The sequence below is a fragment of the Sciurus vulgaris genome, assembly GCF_902686455.1.
Source record: "Sciurus vulgaris genome assembly, chromosome: 10".
Taxonomy (NCBI): Eukaryota; Metazoa; Chordata; class Mammalia; order Rodentia; family Sciuridae; genus Sciurus; species Sciurus vulgaris.
Window position 1 is genome coordinate 73,219,342 of NC_136470.1, and position 21,590 is coordinate 73,240,931.

The following is a 21,590-nucleotide window of genomic DNA, read 5'->3' on the forward strand; positions in this document are numbered from 1 at the left end:
TAGTCATTTTGGAAGACAGTCTGCTGTTTCTCACAAAGTTTAACATTATGATCTGACAACAGCATTCTTAGATATATCTTCCAGATGAGTAGAAAGCTTGATCCACACAAAACCCTGCATGTGAATGTTTATATCAGTTCTATTTATAATTTCAAAAAGTGGAAGTAACTAAGAAAGATGACCTTCAAAAGGTAAATGGATAAAACTGTGATAATTCATCCAATGAACTGTTAGTAATAAAAAGAAAAAGCTATCAAGCTGCAAAAAGGCATGGAAAACCTTAAGTGTGTATTGCTTAGTAAAAAAGCCAGTATGAAAAAACTACATACTGTGTGATTTCAACTATATGACATTCTGCAAAAGGTAAGTCTATAGACAGTAAAAAAAAAAAAAAAAAATCTCTAGTTGCTAGAGGTTTGGAGGGAGAGAGTTAGGGATAAGTAACTGGTGCATATTCTTAGAGCAGTGATATTCTGCATGTTACTGTAATCATGGACACCTGTCATTATACATTTGTCAAACCACAGAATGTGCAGCACAAAGAGTGATCCCTCACATAAACTGTGGACATTTATAATAATTAGTATTTGTCAGTTGTTACATGTATCATAGTAATGCAAGACATTACTAAGGAAAACTGAGCAGGGGAGAGAATGGGTACAAGGGAACTCTCTACTCAGTTCTTTATAGACTTAAAACGGCTTTTAAAAAAGTTTATTTGAAAAAGTCAGCACTTAAAAAAAAAAAAAGACTTTCTCCTTAATAAATTGGAGGAAATCTGGAAGGAGAAGAATGTTCTCTCTGGGCTTTGATGTTCTTTATTTGGGTGTGACTCCATTTAGCAGCTGTAAAAGTATAACCTGTTGCGCCCAGCCTACTTTAGGAAGGGGTGAATTGGGCCTCTGCTGCCCATGAAAGGGCTGAGCCACCTTCTTCACACAGGCCAGGTGAGGATGTTAGAGTTCTAGCCAGAATGGGACCAGGTTCAGGGATCTGATTCAAGTTTCTAGGTACATATATACAATTTTGTGTGTCTCAGAATGGTGTTTTTTTTTTGAACACATACCTTTATTTTATTCACTTCTTTTTATGTGGTGCTGAGGATGAAACCCAGTGCCTCACAGGTGCTAGGCAGTCGCTCTACCACGGAGCCCCAGCCCCAGCCACCCCACACCCCAAACAATGGCCTTTTTGAGAAAGCCAGTGAAAGTTAGTCCTTTAACCTTGCACCCAGCAGTCCCTGCTCAGCCCCCAGGCCCCTCACCAATGATTGCCTGCCCAAATAACAGTATGGTTTTTTTGGCATAAATTTACATAAATAAACTCTTCAGAATAAGAAAGTAATAAACATGGTGGGAACTGGACAGATGGAGGAAATGGAGTGGGAGTGAGACTTTTCACTGAATGACTTTTTATTGTTTTTACTTTTTGAACCATATGATAATTGCTTATTCAAATTTTAAATAATAAAAATATATATTGGACTGGGAATGTAGCTAAGTAATAGAGCACTTGTCTAGCATGTGTGAGACCCTGAGTTTGATTCAGCACTGCAAAAAAAAAAAAAAAAAACCTGCTAGATAAGCAGGAAAAAAAAGGATAACTTTTGTTAATCCAACTTAATTGGTAGGCTATCAAATAATAAAAATTTCAGGTAAAGGTCAGTATTTTTGTGGCGGTCTAGGAAAGAATGAGCATTTTCCCTGGAGTTTTAAACTTCCTCCTGTCCCTGTCTTAGATTCCAGAGTTTCCCTAGATGCTTCAAAGGATTTTATTTGTTTGCTTTAAACAGTTCATCATTACTGGTGGTGGGATATGAAAGGGAAATGGGGTAAATTATGCCTAGGAAAGAGTCCACAGTGTTTTTTTTTAAATATTTTTTAGTTGTTGGTGGACCTTTTACTTGTTTATTAATTTATTTACTTACATGTGGTGCTGAGAATCGAACCCAGTGCCTCACGCATGCTAGGCAAGCGCTGTGTACCACTGAGCCCCAGCCCCAGCCCTGCAGTGGTCTTTTTAAAATTAGTATGTAATGTATAATTTGGAGACTCTGTATGCTTGTGTATTTTTCTGATGGTCAGTGTGGAATTCTTTTTTTTCACTGTGGTTGTAGTCTAAATTTACTCCATTGGCTTTTCCTTCATACCTGACTTACGTAAACGGGCATTTGCTTCTGACTGTGTGTTTCCTTAGTGTTTAAAAATCTTTGTTCTGTCATTGCCCATGAAATATATTCCACATACATTCTCATCAGTAGTTGAAGTTTCTACAATAGTGATTCTCAGAGGAGAGAGGAAGCAATAGTGCAAAGTAGGAGTGAATGTAGTCCACATGTAGTTTGTCACTTGTAGGCAGTTTTTTGTTCTGTTTTGTTTTGGTTTTTTGTAATAGGGATGAACCCAGGGATCACTTAACCCCTGAGCCACATTCCTAGCCCCTTTTATTTTTTATTTTGAAACAGGGGTCTCACTAAATTCCTTAGGACCTCGCTAGGTTGCTAAGTCTGGCCTTGAACTTGCCATCCTCCTACTAATACTGCCAGTTATCGGTGACAGTTCTGCTTTCTCAAATGTTCAAGTTTGAACATTAGAGAAGCACCTGAGGCAAGCATATATAGAGCAGGTTTTATTTAAAGGTAGTAACACAGACTTCTCTGGGGAAGGAGAGGGGGCCATAGCTGGTATACTGGTATACCTCTCTTATGGACTAGTTTCCTCTGTTCTCCTGCTCTTTCTGCCCCCTTATCTCTCTCCTTGACTACATGACTAGGCCCAGGAGAGGGCTGGTGAGATGGCCAGAAAATGGGAAGCAAATGGGCAGGGGGAAGGGCCAAATGGAGTGGTCCAGGCAGGTAGCAGCCCCAGGGGTCATTAATTAGCAATTCCCTGTCTGCAGCCTTTTGAGAGAGGTAGTATATCGGCAGGTAATCCTGGTGTTCAAAGGGCTCTAGAGACATTGACATTCCAATCTCCCAGGGGCAGTCTCCAACTTCCAGGGTCCAAACTGACCTCTGTTTTCTCTATTAGGCCCAATCACCTATCCTAACTGTCTGTCTCCAATTCTGACTTTACTACCTCACCCTTGAGTCCCTGTAATTACAGGTGTGCACCACAGTGCCTGGTGACCTATAGGCAGTTTAAAAATATTTTCCAGCAGATTCTAATCCTCTCATCTAAATGAGAATCATTGCCTTTAGAAATTCATTGAACCCAAAGTAGATTCCCATTGCTATAGTTATTGGGAAATTTGTCAACTAGAGAAAAATGTGGTAAAGTGACTGGTGCTTGGAAATACTTTTCCATGTCTTGCTGTAAGGATGAACAAGGGAGCACTATATAGTGTTGGAAAACATCTGCCTTCTAAAGGTTCTATATTATAAAAAATGGAGTGGAGAAGATGAAATATCAGAATGCAAATAGATGCAATGATAGAGTTTTAAGCAGAGTAATTCAGGGGTGCAAACTAATTTTAGCAAGTACATTCTTAGTCCAATTTAATCTGAAAGAAAAAAATTAGTGACTTGAGGGCTCTAATTTTAAAGTTTCCCTCACTAGTTTACTTTATTATTGATCACAACTTGGATTAAAGATCTATTTTGTTTTCACTGAAGCAGTTGGACTTAGACATACTGTGTGAGCCTTCTTTCTAGTTTATCATCGTACTTTGTGCTGGGAATAATCTCTACAGTCACTGTAGATAATTTTGGTAAGTAAAAAGTGGGTCTTTCTGAGATTGTCTGCTGTGTCGGCTTGTGTGCAAATCCCAGGACACAGAATTTAAGCCTTTACCTGTTTTGAAATTACCTGCAGTGGAATCAGTCAAATGATGGTGCTGATAGAGGGAGCAAAAGGTAGTACCCAGATTAAGTGACCTCAGTATTTCTCTGATACTTGATTTTAAGAGTAAAGAATTTATTCAGGAATCAGAATTTTGATCAAACAAAAAGTATGTAGTGTTTTCTGAGTGAATAATTTATAGATATTAGTTTAAAGTTTTTTAAGACCTTGAATTCTAAATACTCTTTTAGAATGCTAAAAATGATTGCTACATTTATCTTCTAGTATGTAACTTTGTATTTGAGGCACATTTAAATGTGAGGACCCACATGAATCAGCATTCCTGTGTTTTTAATGTTAAGATTCAGTGTAAGTTTCTTCTAGATTAATAACTGCTCTTAGGGTGATAGTGAGGGGCTTATTAAAATATGTAGCAATGAAGTTTTTCTTTGGTGTCTAAATTCAGGCTGAAGAGTTTTAGGATGAGTATAGCTTTTTTTAGATTGTAAATTGATTTAGTGTTCACAGTAATGTGTAAATTAAATTATTTTTACTTCCTAACTTTGTTCAGATTTTAGAGATATTAATGGTTATTGTCATCCTAGAAGGAATTTGCATATGGTACATTAGAAAAAAATTGAGTCCTCTGATAACAGCAGTAGAAATGCTGGCCTGGAAGTCAGGTTACCTGGGTCTCCTCTGCCAGTATAGTAACTAACTTCATGACCTTTGGCAGGTGACTTTACCTTCTTGGATCTCATCTTCCTATTCTGCAGGCGGAAGGTTTTAGACTCATGAGTCAAGGACTGCTTCCGTACCAATGCTGTAAGCTTCTCTGATTCTAAAAGTATAATTGCTACTATAAGCAGAAGTAATCAACTTGCTTTATTTCTAGTCTTCTTTATTTCCTATAGACTTGTTAACACCTTGGAAAGTATAGAACTGTTGAAGCTCAACAGTTTTTTAGTGGCATAATATCAATTCTAAGTCACAATGCTTGATTTCTTTCAAAAAGATAAAAACATTTTTTCCTTTTTCTGTACTCATTCATTGTTAAAGAATTAGGATAATATGTATAAAGAAAATAAAAATTGTTCCCTAATTTGTCTGATATAGACATTTATATTGATATAAAAACAACACATGAGCATATATGTATCTGTTATTTTATGTCCTCTTCTACTCCATATTAGAAAGAGAATGTTTCCTAATTATTTTAAACATTTTAATAATATCATTCTAGTATAATTAGTTTTTTTTTTTGTTCTGTTTAGTTATACATGACAGCAGAATGCATTTTGATTCATTGTACACAAATGGAGTACAACTTTTCATTTCTCTGGTTGTACACAGTGCAGAATCACTCTATTGGCATGAGATCTGCTATTTTGCTGCCACCATTATTCTCCCTTCCCTACACCACTGTACAGCCCTGATTGTTAGCCTGTGAACTTTCTTGCCAGTAATTGGTCCAGATTGTTAGCCTGAGAACCTCCTTGCCAGCCATTGGTCTGTTGTTATTAGACTAAGAAATTCCATTACTTAAGACTAGCTCCCTGCCATTCTCTCTGTCTCTTCCTTGCTTTCTCTCTGTCCTCCTCACTCTCCCTCGCTGTCTTGCTCACTCTCCCTCTCCTCCCCTCCTCTCCTCCCTCCCTCTCTCTCTCTCTCTCTCTCTCTCTCACACACACACACACACACACACACACACACACACACACACACACACACACACACACACACAAACATACACATATACCCTGCAGGGAGACACTCTGCCTGTCTGCTTAATAAAATCTCTTGTGTGAGTTCCTATGTCTGGAGTGGTTTCCAGGTGCTTTCACACATCATTTGTGTAATCGTACATGTTCTTAGGGTCGATGTTTGTCTCATTCCACCATCTTTCCTTCCCCCTTCCCTCTCTCATTTCCCTCTATACAATCCAAAGTTCCTCCGTTCTTCCCTTAACCCCCTGCTCCTCCCCCATTATGTATCAGCACCCACTTATCAGAGAAAAAATTTAGCCTTTGGTTTTTTGGGATTGACTTATCTCACTTAGCATGATATTCTCTAGCAGCATCCATTTACTTGCAAATGCCATAATTTTATTCTTTATGGCTGAGTGATATTCCATTGTGTATATATACCACAATTTCTTTATCCATTCATCTGTTGAAGGGCAACTAAGTTGGTTCCACAATTTAGCTATTGTGAATTGAGCTGCTATAAACTTGATGTGACAGTGTCACTGTAGTATGCTGATTGTAAGTCCTTTGGGTATAGACCAAGGAGTGGGATAGCTGGGTCAAATGGAGGTTCAATTCCAAGTTTTCTTTAGGAATCTCCATACTGCTTTCCAGAGTGGCTGCACCAATTTGCAATCCCACCAGTGATGTATGAGTGTACCTTTTCCCCCACATCCTTGCCAACACCTGTTGTTGCTTATATTCTTGATAATAGTCATTCTACTTGGAGTGATATCAGATCTTAGGGTAGTTTTGATTTACGTTTCTCTAATTACTAGAAATGTTGAACATTTTTTCATATATTTGTTGATTGATTGTATTTCTTCTTCTGTGAAATGTCTGCTCAGTTCCTTAGCCCATTTATTGATTAGTTTATTTTTGGTGTTAAGTTTTTTTTCTTTATAAATTCTGGAGCTTAGGGCTCTATCTGAAGTGCGTGTGGTAAGATTTTTCTCCCACAGTGTAGGCTCTCTGTTCGCATTATTGATTGTATTGTATAATCCTTACCTTTAAAATCCTTACCTTCCTTAACCTTTAAAAAAAAAAAATTCTTTCCTTTTGTTAGTTTTCAAAGCAAAACATTGATATCCTAGTATCCCCACGGGTGAATAGTGATGTTTTTTAGATTTTTATTTAAACTCCTTACCTGTATTCCCTCTTTCCCCAGCTCTACCAACCTCCTTCTGCCTCCCTCTCTGCCTCTATTCTCCATTCCTCCCACCCATTCCCCACACCTAACCCAGCCCACTTTCCCCCAATCTCTGCTTTTGTTTGTTTCTTCTCTATGGGCTCTTTTCCCTCAGCCCTGCTGTTCTTTAACAAAAAAACAAAAAAACCTTTTGATTATGTTCCCTCCTAATTTTTTGAAAAAGTAAGCTACATGTTTTGCTCTGCTCCCTTACCCTCTGTTTTTTTAATTCTACCACGATCTCTTCTCTGTCCCCATAGTTTTCAGATACCAACCTTTAAGCTCACCAGTGTTCTGAATTGGCACACTCTGCATCTAGTTTCAGGGTCCTTATGTATCTTCTCTGCCTTATCTGATTTATCATCTAGTTCTTCCTTTTAAAAATAACTCATTTAATTTCAAAGAAAACTGTTTACTTTAGAAAACCTAGAAGTAGCTTTATTTGCCTTTCCCCCATGCTGCACAACATCCAATTTTGAAAGTATTCAGACTTACAGAGAAGTTTGAAAAACAATACAGTTAACATCTATGTATATACCTACCTTCTTTTTCTTCTAAATCATGTAAAATTATAGATATCATTATAGTTTATTTCAAAATTATTCAGTTTGTGTATCTTAAGGACTAAGACTTTTTTTACATAATTACATACTCTTTTCACACTAAAGAAATTTAAGATTGGTGCAGTTTACTAGTATAAAATCTGTATTCAAATTTCCACAGTTGCCTCCAGAATGTCTTGTGTATTTTTTTTTTTTTTTCTCTCTTTCTTTCCAGGTAAGGAGCTAGTCAACAATTAAGACTTGCACTTAGTTCTCATAGGCCTCTCCTTTAACTACTACTGTATAAGTAGATGATTACTGATCTAGATTTCCAAACATTTTCCTGAAGCAGACTTAAATATCTACTAATTGCAATTATTTGGATGTCCCACTCGCAGTTCCAAAATAGGATGTTCAAAATGAGCTCAGTATTTTCTGCTCCCAATTTACTTTCTCTCTATATTCTCAGCTTAGTGCCTGATAGCATTCATTTATTGCCTAAACAAGAAACACTGGAATCATCCTACCCTCCTACTCTTTGAGACTGCCTCTGCAATTCCCTTTGCCTGCAGTTCTTTTCCTACCTTCTCTACCTGTTCAGTGTTCATTACCCAGGTTAAGCTCTATTTCCTCTAGGAGGGTTTCCCTGACCCTTTTCTTCTCCAGGCAGAATTAGATGCCTGTCCAGTGGACTCCCCCACCCCTTATGTAGCCCATTGGTTAGCACTTTGAGTAGAAACTGTTGATTTATGATCTTACCTCCTCCACCTTTTTTTGTGGTGGTAGGGATTAAACCCAAGACCACATGCATGGTAGGTGGCAAGTGCTCTAACAATGAGCTACATCCCCAACCCATAATCTGCCTTCATAATTAAGAATGTAAGCACCTTGAATTGACATGGTCTTTATTGTTTTCTACCCTAAGTCTTGCAACACAGTACCTGGCTTATAAGTGCTTAGTGACTATTTATTGAGTGGAAGAATGTGTTCATAGACAGTCTTCCCTTTATCAACTAGAAAAGATTTTCAAAGAACAATTCAATTTGGCCTGCATTTATTGAATTCCTACTATATGCACAGTTTTATGCAAATAGTAAGATTTATTTTCTGCCTTCAGAAAGATTAGTGTCTAATTGAGAAGATAAGGTCAGTGTATAAGAGGTCTAAACAATACCAAAAAATCTGATTATCAGATAAGTGGTGTAGACAATAACTTCAGAGAGAGAGGATAGTAAATGTTTTTGGATACCTATTATATGCCAGCTGCTTTTCTTTGTTTTGGGGAATGTTATTTCCTCAAAAGAGAAAAATTAAAGTTAAATAAATGGTCTTAAATAATGCAGCCTATAAATAAAGATTTGAACACAGGTCTGACTGACTGCATTTATGTTTTCCAAAGACGAGAGTTTTAAAATAACAGTGTAAATTTAGAGAAAAAATAATATCGAGTTATAGGATAGTAATTAAATTATGGTCTCTCCCCACAGTGAAAGGTTATACAATCATTCTACATTCTGTTTGAGGAATATTTACTATGTTGGGAAAGTGTTTATGATATAATATGAAGTACTAAAAAGCAGCATATGAAAGTATCATTACACACACAGAAAAGGTCAGAAGGAAATACCTGCAAGGTTCAATAGTAGTTCTCCCAGAATTATATTTATGGACTGTATGAATTTCTTCTCTGGATAATCTATAGTTTTCACATTCTGTATAATGAGCATGAACTTTATAATCAGGAAAAAGATCATTTAGAAAATAAAGTACTAAAAAATATTAAGCAGAGCTTTTTAAAAATCTTAGAATTATTAAAGTGGAAAGGTTTCATGTTGACCTTCCCTGCCTCTGGAGTAGTACTGGCCTAAGCATCCAAGAGATATTAATGGTTCTTATTTTAAGTTCTTCTAACTAGGAGAAGTCACTCTCCCTCTGCCTTACAGATAATTCTGTGGTCCAATATCCAATACAAAAGGAGTTTTCTCTTTATACTGTCTTATGAAGACCTGGTCATGAGAGACACTCCTGTGTCTTGTAGAATTTTTCATTGTATGAAGATATTTTTCTTAAATAAGAAAAAGGCCAAGTGTAATGTTCTCGTATGGAAGAAAAACATAGACTTATATCGGATAGATTTTTTTAATGTTTTACTTCATAAATACATTGAAAGAAATTGATGAATGTAGATATTTAAGAGGGTCCGAAAAGAAATAGGAAAGCATGGATGATTACATGTTTCCATTCATTTTCATTTCCAAGAAATATTTCACACATGATCTATTTTCCCTCAGGGTGGCTGTTTTCCAGCTAGCACACATGACTGACTAGTCCTGATTTTTCTCATTGGGATTTAGCACACTCTAGTGGACAGTGGCTTTTCAGCTTTCACATTAAAAAAAAAAATCGTGTCAAATTATTTTATCGGACAATTTAGTGATATGCTTACTAAGTGGTAAAGTTTGTCAATTCTTATTTGAGTCAAGTAGTGGTCCTCATGAGCAGAAGTGGCTTGTCAGCTGCTGGGGTGTTGTGCATTTTAAGTGGATTCTTGAGCAGGAAGAAGAGAGGCTTGTTAGTTTACGAGGGAACTTTCCTCCAGTGCTTTTCACATTCTCTTGAGTGAAATGAAATTGGTCGGAGAAGCCAAAAGACAGAGAAACATTTGTAGTCCTCTTTGGTCTCCCATTCCTTGGGTCTTGTGATATATTTTACGTTTCTATTTCAGAATTCTTGAGGCTTTTTTATTTTTTATTTTTTTGTACCAGGGTTGAACCCCAGGCACACAGCCACTGAGCCTCATCCCCAGTCCTTTTTAAAATTTTTAAAAATTTTGAGACAGGGTCTCACTAAGTTGCTTAGGGTCTTGCTAAGTTGCTGAGGCTGACCTTGAACTTGCTGGCCTTGAACTCACCTCCCGAGTTGCTGGTATTAGAGGCATGTGCCACCACACCTGTCTTGTGAGACTTTCATGGACCACGTTATAATAATTTTGACTGTGAGTAAACATTGTCATTTCCTAGCTTGGAGGATTTTTTTTTTTTTTTTTTTTTTGATTGGGCACTCAGGATGGAATCCAGGGGTGCTTTACCACTGAGAAACATCCCATCCTTTTTATTTTTTAATTTTGAGACAGTGTTTTTTTTTTTTTTTTTTTAGTTGCTGAGGGTCTCACTATGATGCCAAGGCTACCCTCAAACTAAGATCCTCCTACCTCAACCTCCTGAGTTGCTGGGATTATAGGTATCTGCTATAATGCCTGGCTCTAGAGGATTATTTTTGAAAATAGGTTTATACCAGGAAAAAAGTAATCTTTTATTTTGTGTTTTACAGAGTGATGGTGAGGATTTTAATTACATCATTGCATTTTTTCTTGGAACAGCAGCTTGCCTTTACCAGGTAGGTTCTCTCCTATTTTTAAGAAATCACTTGTCCTTTATTGTCTAATAATTGCTGTGTTTTAAATAAAAAATAATTTCTCAATTCTTGGCCACTCTTTTTTTTTAAATTTATTTTTATTGTAAACAAATGGGATACATGTTGTTTCAGTTTGTACGTGGAGTAACAGCATACCATTTGCATATTCATATATTTACATAGAGTAATGATGTTTGATTCATTCCGTTAGTTTTTTCCTTCCCCCCCACCCCTCCCACCTCTCTTTTCCCTCTATACAGTCCCTCCTTCCTCCATTCTTGTCCCCCTCCCACCCCCCATTATGTGTCATCATCCGCTTATCAGTGAGATCATTCCTCTTTTGGATTTTTGAGATTGGCTTATCTCACTTAACATGATATTCTCCAATTTCATCCATTTGCCTGAAAATGCCATAATTTTATTATTCTTTATAGCTGAGTAATATTCCATTGTATATATATACCACAGTTTCTTTATCCATTCATCAATTGAAGGGCATCTAGGTTGGTTCCATAGTCTGGCTACTGTGAATTGAGCCGCTATGAACATTGATGTGGCTGTATCTCTGTAGTATGCTGATTTTAAGTCCTTTGGGTATAGGCCAAGGAGTGGGATAGCTGGGTCAAATGGTAGGTCCATTCCAAGTTTCCTAAGGAATCTCCACACTGCTTTCCAGAGTGGCTACACTAATTTGCAGTCTTGGCCACTCTTTTAATTTCAACCTATTACCTCTGTGACCTACATCTTCATTTTGAGTGGACATAGATCCCATTGAACTTAATATTGACCTTCTTACTGTGTTGGGTTTTCCTGTTGCAGGAAAGACTACTTCTAGATTTTTCTTTTTTTTTTTTTTTTTTATATTTTTTAGGTGTTGATAGAACTTTATTTTATTCATTTATTTATATGTGGTATTGAGAATTGAACCCAGTGCCGCACGCATGCTAGGCAAGTGCTCTACCACTGAGCCACAACCCCAGTCCTCTAGATTTTTCTAGTGATGAGTTACTCAGTTTTCAGTCTCTATATTTACTCCAGGCTGAGGATTTTATACTTTAGGGAAAGTTTTTGAATACGGAGTGACACAGAGAAAACAGAATTTTAGGATATTTAATTTAGCAGTGATGAATAGGATGGATTACAAGAACAGAGAGACTGAAGGCAAGAAAATCAGTTGGGAGGTGATCCTGTTATTACAGGTATAAAATAACAAGAGTCTAGACTGGGGTAATGATAGTAGAGTAGAAAAAAAAAAAATACTACCATTCAGAAAAGAGACTCACTAGGACTTGAAGACTAAATAGAGAGGAAATTTAGAGAGGGAAGAGATTTGGCACCTGAATGATGTAGAGATTCTTCCAAGGCCAGAGAAGTCACAGATTTGTAGGGAAGGGATGAATAATCATGCCAATGACCCAAACTCAGAAGCATTTTTTTGTTACGACATGTTAGAGCAAGCAAGACCTCTTGGCTTAACTTTTATAAGAACACATTCCTATGGTTTATAAAGAAAAATGATGACTCAGAACTACAAATATGAGGCTACCTAAAATTCTATAGATGTTTTTAGGGAAATATTTTGATGAAAATATGTATTTGAATTTTCTATAAATATATATTAGACAGTTTAAGTGGCCCCATTTTTAAAAAATCTCTTAATATTTCTTAACCATTCAATATTCAGGATTTTTCTGTCAAATTTGATAGGTATCAGTGTAATGAATGATACTTCCTGCAGGTAATGGGAAAACTTGTCTTTGATAGTGTCACATAGTGCTTAAATTTTATAAAATATTCTTGTATAGATTTTATTCTTTCATCCCAATAGTCATGTCTTACAAAGGATATTATCTCACTTTTGAAAATTAGAAAAATGAGACAGTTTCAGTGCTATCCCCTAAAGTGGAAGAATCAGGACTTAACTCTTCAGATTTTATAAATCAGGTTATTTCCACAATATCAAGCATTAGTCTTTACTCCAAAAGAAATCCTAAGTTGTATAATTTTAATAATGTTATATAGTTATAATTTTATAACAGATGTGCATCATTGCATTTGATTCTAAAACAATATGAGGTATTAACTTTAAAATAATTTCATGAATAATCATTCTTATAAAACATAAGCTTGCTTTGCCTTATTAAAATAATTTAAAATGCATAATAATAGTGGTGGAACCCAGTGACCTCTTACATTGCACTAAACCCTTTACGCTCATTGTACCATTAAGTCTTTATAGAAAGCCCCACATTGGTCCTGTTACCACCGTCTTTCACTGAGGTCTCAGTAATTCTCATAGCTGGTTCGTGATTTGGACCTGTGTCTGTGTAACTCCAGGACCAGTGCTCTCGACCATGGGCATGCCTCTGTATTTCTCAGAACAGTTTCAAGAGTTGCCTCAGGGTGGAGCAGTGTCACTCAAGTGTTCTTTTACTTGAGAGAAGTAAATAATTTCATATTTTAAGGAAAAAAAGTGCACAACCCCCCAATTATCTTCATACAGAGAGACATGAAACTGCCTGCTTTCCAGATATGCAAAGTAGTAATAACACTGTCTTCTGAAGTTATATTTTATCATATAAAATGTTTTATCTCTAGTTGTCAGGATGTTTTAATAAATTAGGTCAGACCTATGCCTACATGGCTTTTTACCTATTTCTCCAGGATGCAGCTGCTTATGGAAGCACAGAGCTTAACTGGTAGGACTAATTTTTTCCCCCTCGGAGTGCTGGGGCTGAAACCTAGGTCCTTGCACAGGCTAGGAAAGCACTCTATCTCTGAGCTACTCCCTAACCCTACGACTAATCTTGATATTGAGCATTTCAAGTAGGAGAGCAGTAGGTCAATGGAGAAACTAGAAACTATTCCTTTTCCCTCAGAGTTTTCGTTTAAAAACTTTTAAACTTACAGAACAGTTGAAAAGACTTTACATCTGTTATTAACATTTTGCAACACTTCCTTACTCTCTCTTTATATGTGTGTGCATATAGTATGTGTATAATTGTTTAAAGAGTAAGCTTTGGACAAGTGAAGTTGTTTTTCTTATTAGGGTTTTTATTTTGAGGTAATTATAGATTCACATGGAGTTGTAGAAGAGATCCTATGATCCTTTACCTGATTTCCCCAATGATACCATTTTGCAAAACTATAATACAGTTTCACAACCAGAATACTGATATTGATGCAGTCAAGACAGAACATTCCTGTCAGACAAAGGTACCTCATGTTGCCTTAAGTATGTTTTATAGATGGAGGCATATAATATATAATTGTCCTAGTCAGGCTGCTATAACGAAATACCATAGACTAGGTGGCTTAAACAATAGACATTTATTTCTTACAGTCATGGAAGGTAGGAAGTCCAAGATCAAGATGCTGACAGATGCAGTACAGGGCCCCTTCCTAGCTTGCAGAACGTGCCTTCTTGCTGTATCATCAAATGGCAGAGAGAAAAAGCCCTTTTCTTGTAAGGTCACTGTTCTCATTATGGGAGCTTCATTCTCATGATCTCATCTAAACCTTCTTCCCAAAGGCCCTACTTTCTGATTCCATAACACCAGGAATTAGGCTTCAACATAAACATTTGTGGGGGAGGTACAAACATTCAGTTCATAACAGTAACCTTTTGGGATCGCCATTTTTTTAAACTCATGTTTCTCTGGAGAGTCATTAGGTTGTTGGCGTAATCAATGGTCTATTCCTTTTAACTGCCAAATAATATTCAATGATATGGGTATACCACCATTTGTTTAGTCATTTACCTGTTGAAAGACAGCTGATGCTTCTAATTTTTGGCTATCATAAATAAAGCTGCTATCAACATTCACACATTTTTTGTGTGAACATAGCCTTTATTTCTCTGGGATAAGGACCCAGGAGTACAGTTGTTGGGTCACATGTTAGTTGTACTAAGAAACCAACAAACTGTTTTCCAGAGTACCTGTACCATTTCACATTCTCAACTGCAATGTGTGATTGATTGGTTTCTCTGCAGCCTCACAGCATTTGCTATGACACTATGTTTATTTTAGCCATTTTAAGTATGTAGTAATATCTCATTGTAGTTTAAATTTGCATTTCCTTAATAGCTAATGATGTTTAACATTGTTTCACGTGCTTATCTGTCATCAGTATATCCTCTTCAGTGAAATGTTGGTTTAGTGAAATGTTGGTTCATGTCTTTTGCCTATTTTATAATTGTGTGTGTGTGTGTGTGTGTGTGCGTTTAGCTTTTTTTAAACAGTTCATTATTCTAGAACTAACTAGTCTTTTATCAGATATATAGTTTGCAGTTATCTTTTCTTATTCTGTAGGCTATCTTTTCATCCTCTTAGGGTCTTTCCTAGAATAGAAGTTTTAAATTTTTATAAAGTTAATTTGATCAATTTTCCTTTCATGGATTGTGCTTGTGGTGTCAAGTCTAAGAACCTGCCTAGCTCAGATCCTGAAGTTTTTTTGTATTTTTTTCCCCAAAAAGTTTTATAGTTAAGTTCATGATCCATTTGCATTAATTTTTGTGTGAGTTGTGAAACTCAGGTCCAGGTTTTTTTTTGTTTGTTTTTTTTTTAACCTGAGATAATCATTTGCTCCAGCATTATTTATTAAAAGAGGCCAGATTTTTCTCCATTGAATTGCTTTTGTCCATTTGTAAAAATTAAGTTGGGCCTTTGTGTGGGACTATTTCTGGGTTCAGAATTATATTCCATTGATCTATGCATTTATCTCTTCACCATAATCACATTATCATGATAACTTTTCTTAATAGTATAGAGCTATTCAGAATATGTGTTTCATATTGGGTGAATTATGGTAGTTTGTGGTTTTTGAGCAAGTGGTTTTCTTCATCTAAGTTAGCAAATTTAGATTATAGAACTAGTTCTATCCTTTTGCCATCTGCAGCATCTGTAGTGATTCTGTTTCATTGCTGATATCGGCAATTATATTGTCTCTCCTCCCTTGTCAATCTCGTCAGTTTCAATTTCAGTGATCTTTTCAAAGAATCAGTTATTCATTTCATTGATCTTTTTCTATCATTTTTCTATTTTCAATTGTATTGATTTCTGCTCTTGTGGAGAGAATGGAGTGTTGAGTTGTGGATTTTTCTTTCTCATTTCAGTTCTATTTTTGCTTCACATATTTTGCAGCAAGATTGTTTGGCTTATCCACACTTAGAATTGCTCTGTTTTCTTAGCAGATTGACCCATTTATCATTATGTAATGTCCCTCTCTGTTCCTGGTAATTTCCATGTTTGAAATATTTTGGTATAGACATACCAATATAGCCACTCTCCCTTTCTTGAATAATGTTTCTCTGATATATCTTTTTCCAACCTTTTACTTTCACCTTGCCTATATCATTTGATACTTTTTGTAGAGAAATCTTGCCAATCTGTCTTTTAATTGTTGTATTTAAACCATTACTTTTAAAATTATTGATATATTGTTTTCATTTTTCAAATTTCTTTTTCTTATTTTCAGTGGTTACTTGAACTTTTTTCAGAATTCCATTTCCATTTATAGTATTTTAAAAAATTGTTTTTTAGTTGTAGATGGACACAATGCCTTTATTTTGTTTATTTATTTTTATGTGGTGCTAAGGATTGAACCCAGTGCCTCACTTGTGCTAGGCAAGCACTCTACCACTGAGCCACAACCCCAGCCCCATTTATAATATTTTTAAGTATCTCTTTTTGTAGCTTTTAAAGCAGTTGCTCTAGGTAACCACATCATAGATACTTACCACAGTGTTCTGGTGTCATTATTTTACCAGTTCTAGTGACACACAGACACCTTGTCTCCCCAGATGTCTTTTACCCTCGCCAGTTAATGGTGAGAGCCATTGCCTTGTTACTGACAAGTGTGGTCTCCACTGACATTGCTGAGAGAGGGTGGGGAGGAGCTTCTTATCATCCCAAGAGAATGAAGATTCTGCTCTCTACCTGCCTTCTCTGAAGCCATGCTGGGGAGTTGGAACTCACTCTATACCATTCTAGCCTCTAACCCCATGCAGCCTTTGATGATGTGGGTGTGGATGGACATCAGGCTTTTGTGCATGTAGAGTGTTTGGCTAGAGTATAATAGTTACTGTCTAAACATTTTTTATCTTATTAAGGTACCTCTTTCCTAATTTTTTGCTAGAAAGGTCAAGATATTATTGAGGGCTGGGGCTAGGCTTGTAGCTCAGTGGTAGAGCACTTTCCTAGCATGTATGAAGCACTGGGTTCAATTCTCAGCACCACATATATATAAGTAAAATAAAAGTTCATTGGCAACTAAAAAAATTTTTTTTAAAGATATTATTGAGGGCTAGGACTATAGCTCGGAGATAGTATGCTTGACTTAGCATTGATAAGGCCCTGGTTCAGTCCTCAGTACCCCGCCCCCTAATCTTTTGTTTTGTTTGTTTATTTGGACTGTGTCTGGTTTCCAGTTGCCAGCTTCTTCAGCCTCCAAATATGGAGGGCATGAAGCAAAAAGGAAACTTAGGGAAATTACCACTGTATCATTCCTTGGGCTTCAGGATTCTTGGCTTGTCACCATTCAGAATCATCTTGTGCATGTTTTATTTATGAGGTGCAGGGTTTTTAGTTGTGCTTAGCAGGAAGAGTAGGGAAAAGTATTTACTTCATCTTCCTCCAAACAGAAATCTCTATACAGCTGTTTTACAATAAGTTACAGACATTGTAAAACACCTCTAAACTCTTCAGCATGTATCTTAAAGAACATAGACATCCTTCTACATAGCCATAACACCATGCTGCACATAAGAACTTTAACATTGATAAATATAATCTTAATATAGGACCCCTATTCAGATTATTTCAGTTATCTTCAAACACTCTTTATTATTATTTTCCCTCAGCCCAGGATTATTCACTTTTTGGTTGCTTTACATTTTAAAATCTGTAATATAGTCTTCTGCCTTTTTGTTTTTGTTCTTTTCAGTTTTGTTTTAATCTTTCATACATGGACATTTCTTAAGAGTGTAGGCAAGTATTGTATAGAATGGCCCACAATCTGACTTGTTCTGTTTCTTATCATTAGATTCAGGTGTATCCCTCATGACGTCAATCAGGAAAAGTATTAATTTTGATTAATTAAGGTGGGGTCTTTCAAATCTCTGCATTGCAAGGTATCATTTTCATCTGTGGGGTAGAGACCATTATTTCTTAAAGTTCTTTAAAACCATGAATTAAATATTAATTTTTAAATACCAGAACAGCTCTTCTTTATAGTACAATTCCATTAATAAACGTAGAAGGAATGATGGAAATATAGAATCACTGTTAGACAAACACCACAATAATAGCTGTTGCAGGGAAGAATTATCCATGATTAGTAAAATTAGTGGATAAAAGTATGACGAGATGAAGTATTTACATAATCCCCAAATATCCCATCCTCAGGAGATACTAATTACAAAAGGAATAATAGTGACTTCGTGGAAAAACCACTTTATCAAGTGATCAAAATTGACATTACTTGTCACCTGTGTGGTATTCTTGCCCAAATTGCATATCCTCAGTTCAATCTTGAGAAAGCACTAGGCACACCCAAACTAAGGAACTTTCTACAACATAACTGACTAATACTCTTTAAGACTGTCAAGATCATGAAAACAGACTGAGGAACTGTCACAGATTGGAGAACACATGACAACTAAGTGCAGTACATAATCCTGGATTGGATTCGGGACCAGAAGATGGACTCTTAACGGGACAATTGACAAAATTTGAATACAGCCCAGAGATTAGTTAATAGTATTGAGTTAAACCTGGTTTGAGTAAAGTATAAAAGAGGGTAACATTAGGGGGAGCAGGGTGAAGAATGTATAGGAACTTTCTACTATTTCTGTAATTATTCCCTAATTCTAAAATTATTCAAAAGAAGATTTTTTCAGCCTTGTATTCCACAATGAAAATAATTTAGATAAAATGCTTTCACTTTGCCTTGTAGCAAAGCATTCTTTTTAAGTAAGCGAAGTCCTCATTTTTATAAGAACTAACCATGTTTAACAGAACAAACATCTGTATGTCTTCCCCATTCTGAATCCTGGATACAATTTCACAGAGACCTTTCCTTAAAATTTTGTGATCATATATAATTTCTATATTTTCCAGGTTGTGAACTTGAGGCATCTTCTAACAAATAAGTCATTTAGTCAACAGTTTTTATTGAGAGCTTATTACATGCTACACACTTTTCTGGGCCCTGGAGTGAACAAAAGACTTAAAAATTTCCCTCTCATGAAACTTAGATTTTATTCAAAGGTCATAGATGACAAACAAAATAAGCATTTTTCCAAGTATGTTCATAGAATGTTGTGAAGAAAATTAAGACAGTGGGAATGCGTGGATTGGTAGGGGCACATGGGAGAACTTTCTTTACTCTCTCATCTAAATAGCATTCACTGTCGTTCTGTTTTTTCTGCTTTATCTTTTATCTTTTTCAACATGTAATGGTTTGATATCATATCAAAAATATGTTTAGAATCCTCCCCCACTAAAACGGGAGCTCTGCGTGAGCAAGGGCTTTCTTTGGTTTACTCACAACCGAAGAACAATGCCTGGCTTGTAGCAGGCCTTCAGTAAATATGCATTGAACGAAACCTCTCTCTGAGGATCACCCAGTTCTGGTACCTGGCTTAATTCCTTGTACTCAATGGGGAACCAGAAAAATTTATTGATTTCATTAAAACTCAGATTCAGGTTATAGAAGAGTACATTTTACTGAATGACTTGTGTGAGCTTTTTGTACTTTTCAGAATGAGAATTGAACCCCCTCCGGCCCTGGGGGTGCATCTTGGTTACCTTTCACCTTGGGAAATTTGCCTAGCCTGTTTGCAAGGGAATCATTCACTTGTACTTCCATTTAAAATATGAGACAAAATGTGTTTCCTTTGAAAAATGAAAGACATAAAAGGAAAAATCTCTTTCTCTTTCAAGCTGTGAAACTTTCATAGCTGAGTATCTTAGCTACGTTATATTATCTTATCCTTCAGTGAAAAATACCCATATTCTGTTCTTAAATTTTACTCTCTGATCTGTTACAGACTTATATTAGAAACATGAATTTCTTTTCTTGTAGCTCTAATCATCTTTCATTTTTATATTTTGAACAGTGTTATTTACTTGTCTACTACACTGGCTGGCGGAATGTCAAGTCTTTTTTGACTTTTGGTTTAATCTGTCTGTGCAACATGTATCTCTATGAACTCCGCAACCTCTGGCAGCTTTTCTTCCATGTGACTGTGGGAGCATTTGTTACACTGCAGATCTGGCTGAGGCAAGCCCAGGGCAAGGCTCCTGATTATGACGTCTGACACCATCCATCAGAAGTATTGCTTTGGTTTCAGGAAGAAAAGGAGGGAACATACCTTAACTGCCACTGTGATGAAGAAACTAGTCACCACAAATGGGAAGCTTTGCTTTCTTTCTCTCCTACTTTCCTTTTTTAAAAATCAGCATGGCATGCCTGTGAACGTGCAAGACCTGCCAGGAAAACTCTCAGAAGAGTATTGGGAGTGATATTATCATGAGGAGGAGACTTGTCTCCTCAGGGCCATAACAGTGGAAGAATAGTCAGATGCCACTGGAAGACCTGGCCTGTAGTCCTGATCCTTGTCGAAGAGTTCAGTCAAAACATAGGCGCGGGACTTGCTCTGAGGACCAAGCAGAAACTCCACAACCTAAGTTTGCCTTTGTGAGGCACAAGTATAGACCAAATAAAAAGTGCTGCGTAAATGGGAAAATGTATATTTTCAAACAAACGACTGTGCTTATTACCAGAGTATTTGCACATTTATAGTACCAAGAGTTTATGAAGTTCAGGATGGTGTGGAATTGGTTCTAACTCTTAAAAATCACCTGGTGTAGGAAAAGGCTGTGGTGAGCTCATCTCTGGAACATCACAAGTATTGAAAATACAGTGACGTATTTTCCTTTCTAGACCATGTTTGTCATTTCTTTTGAAATCACTTTTTAAAAATATGATTCATTAGATTATAGTCATTGTTTCCCAAACTTTGGTCACTTGAGTACTAAATATGCTATTAATGTAATATTTATCTCTTAAATTTTAAAGTAGTTTTAAAAGCAATGAATCATACCCCACATGGAAAACTAGTATCAGTTTGCCATGTCTACAAGGTAACCACAAAATAAATAAAATTAACACAAAAAGTTATTCCATTCCAGCTAGATACTAATGCCTTCCAAGACTCTGAATCAAGACCTTTTTTTTCTTTTTCTTTTCTTTTTTTTTTTTTTTTTTTTGGTGGCAGAGAGAGAGAGAGAGAGAGATTACGCAGCAGCAAAATTAGGTTCTCTCTGGAATAATCAGAGAATAAAAGAAAAATTTAAAGGGAATGACATTCTCACTGTGATTCAGCTTTATTTAATTCTGCATTGTGCACCACGTAAAACCTTCTTGTGTGGTCCTGCACTATGGAAATATTGGACAGTACTTCTCATAATTGGAATCAGCATCAGTACTTTCCTAGCAATCTTGCTATTTTATTGTTTTGGGGTGAGGGGTGAACAGCTGGTATCTGGGAGAACTTACATACTTTCTGGATATCATTAGTTATTCAAGCCATTATGAATTAATATAGGAAGCCCATATTGATTTTATTAGCAGAAATCTACAACTCTTGTTTTATTTGACATCTTCATGAATCATAATTTTTTTTTTAGAGAAAAAAATTTCAAACAAGGAATTTATAGAGTACTGAAATTTCATATCATCCCCTAAAACAGTGGACCCCAGTACGTGTAATTTGTGTTACTGGGCATATTTATTAGGTAGAAGAAATATTCTAGAGGGCAAAGTCATTGGATGCTTTGTTTGCTTGAACGAGTGTATATGGATTTTACTGGAACTGTAAGATCTTTGCCCCCTCCTTTAAGGAGAATGAGATAAA

The 21,590-nt window shown here is 36.2% G+C and overlaps 1 protein-coding gene across 2 annotated transcripts in view; it reads left to right on the forward strand.

The window, feature by feature from the left end:
* SEC22A (SEC22 homolog A, vesicle trafficking protein) overlaps window positions 1–21,360 on the forward strand; it is a 65,775-nt gene extending 44,415 nt beyond the window's left edge. The window contains exons 6-7 of one of the 2 annotated variants that reach the window (XM_079155342.1): window positions 10,586–10,651; window positions 19,791–21,360. In XM_079155342.1, the coding sequence (XP_079011468.1) occupies window positions 10,586–10,651; window positions 19,791–19,991 (267 nt within the window). In that variant the 3' untranslated portion in view covers window positions 19,992–21,360. The remainder of the gene's footprint in view (window positions 1–10,585; window positions 10,652–19,790) is intronic. The other variant, XM_079155343.1, reaches the window with a different exon arrangement.
* The last annotated feature ends 230 nt before the right edge of the window (window positions 21,361–21,590 follow it).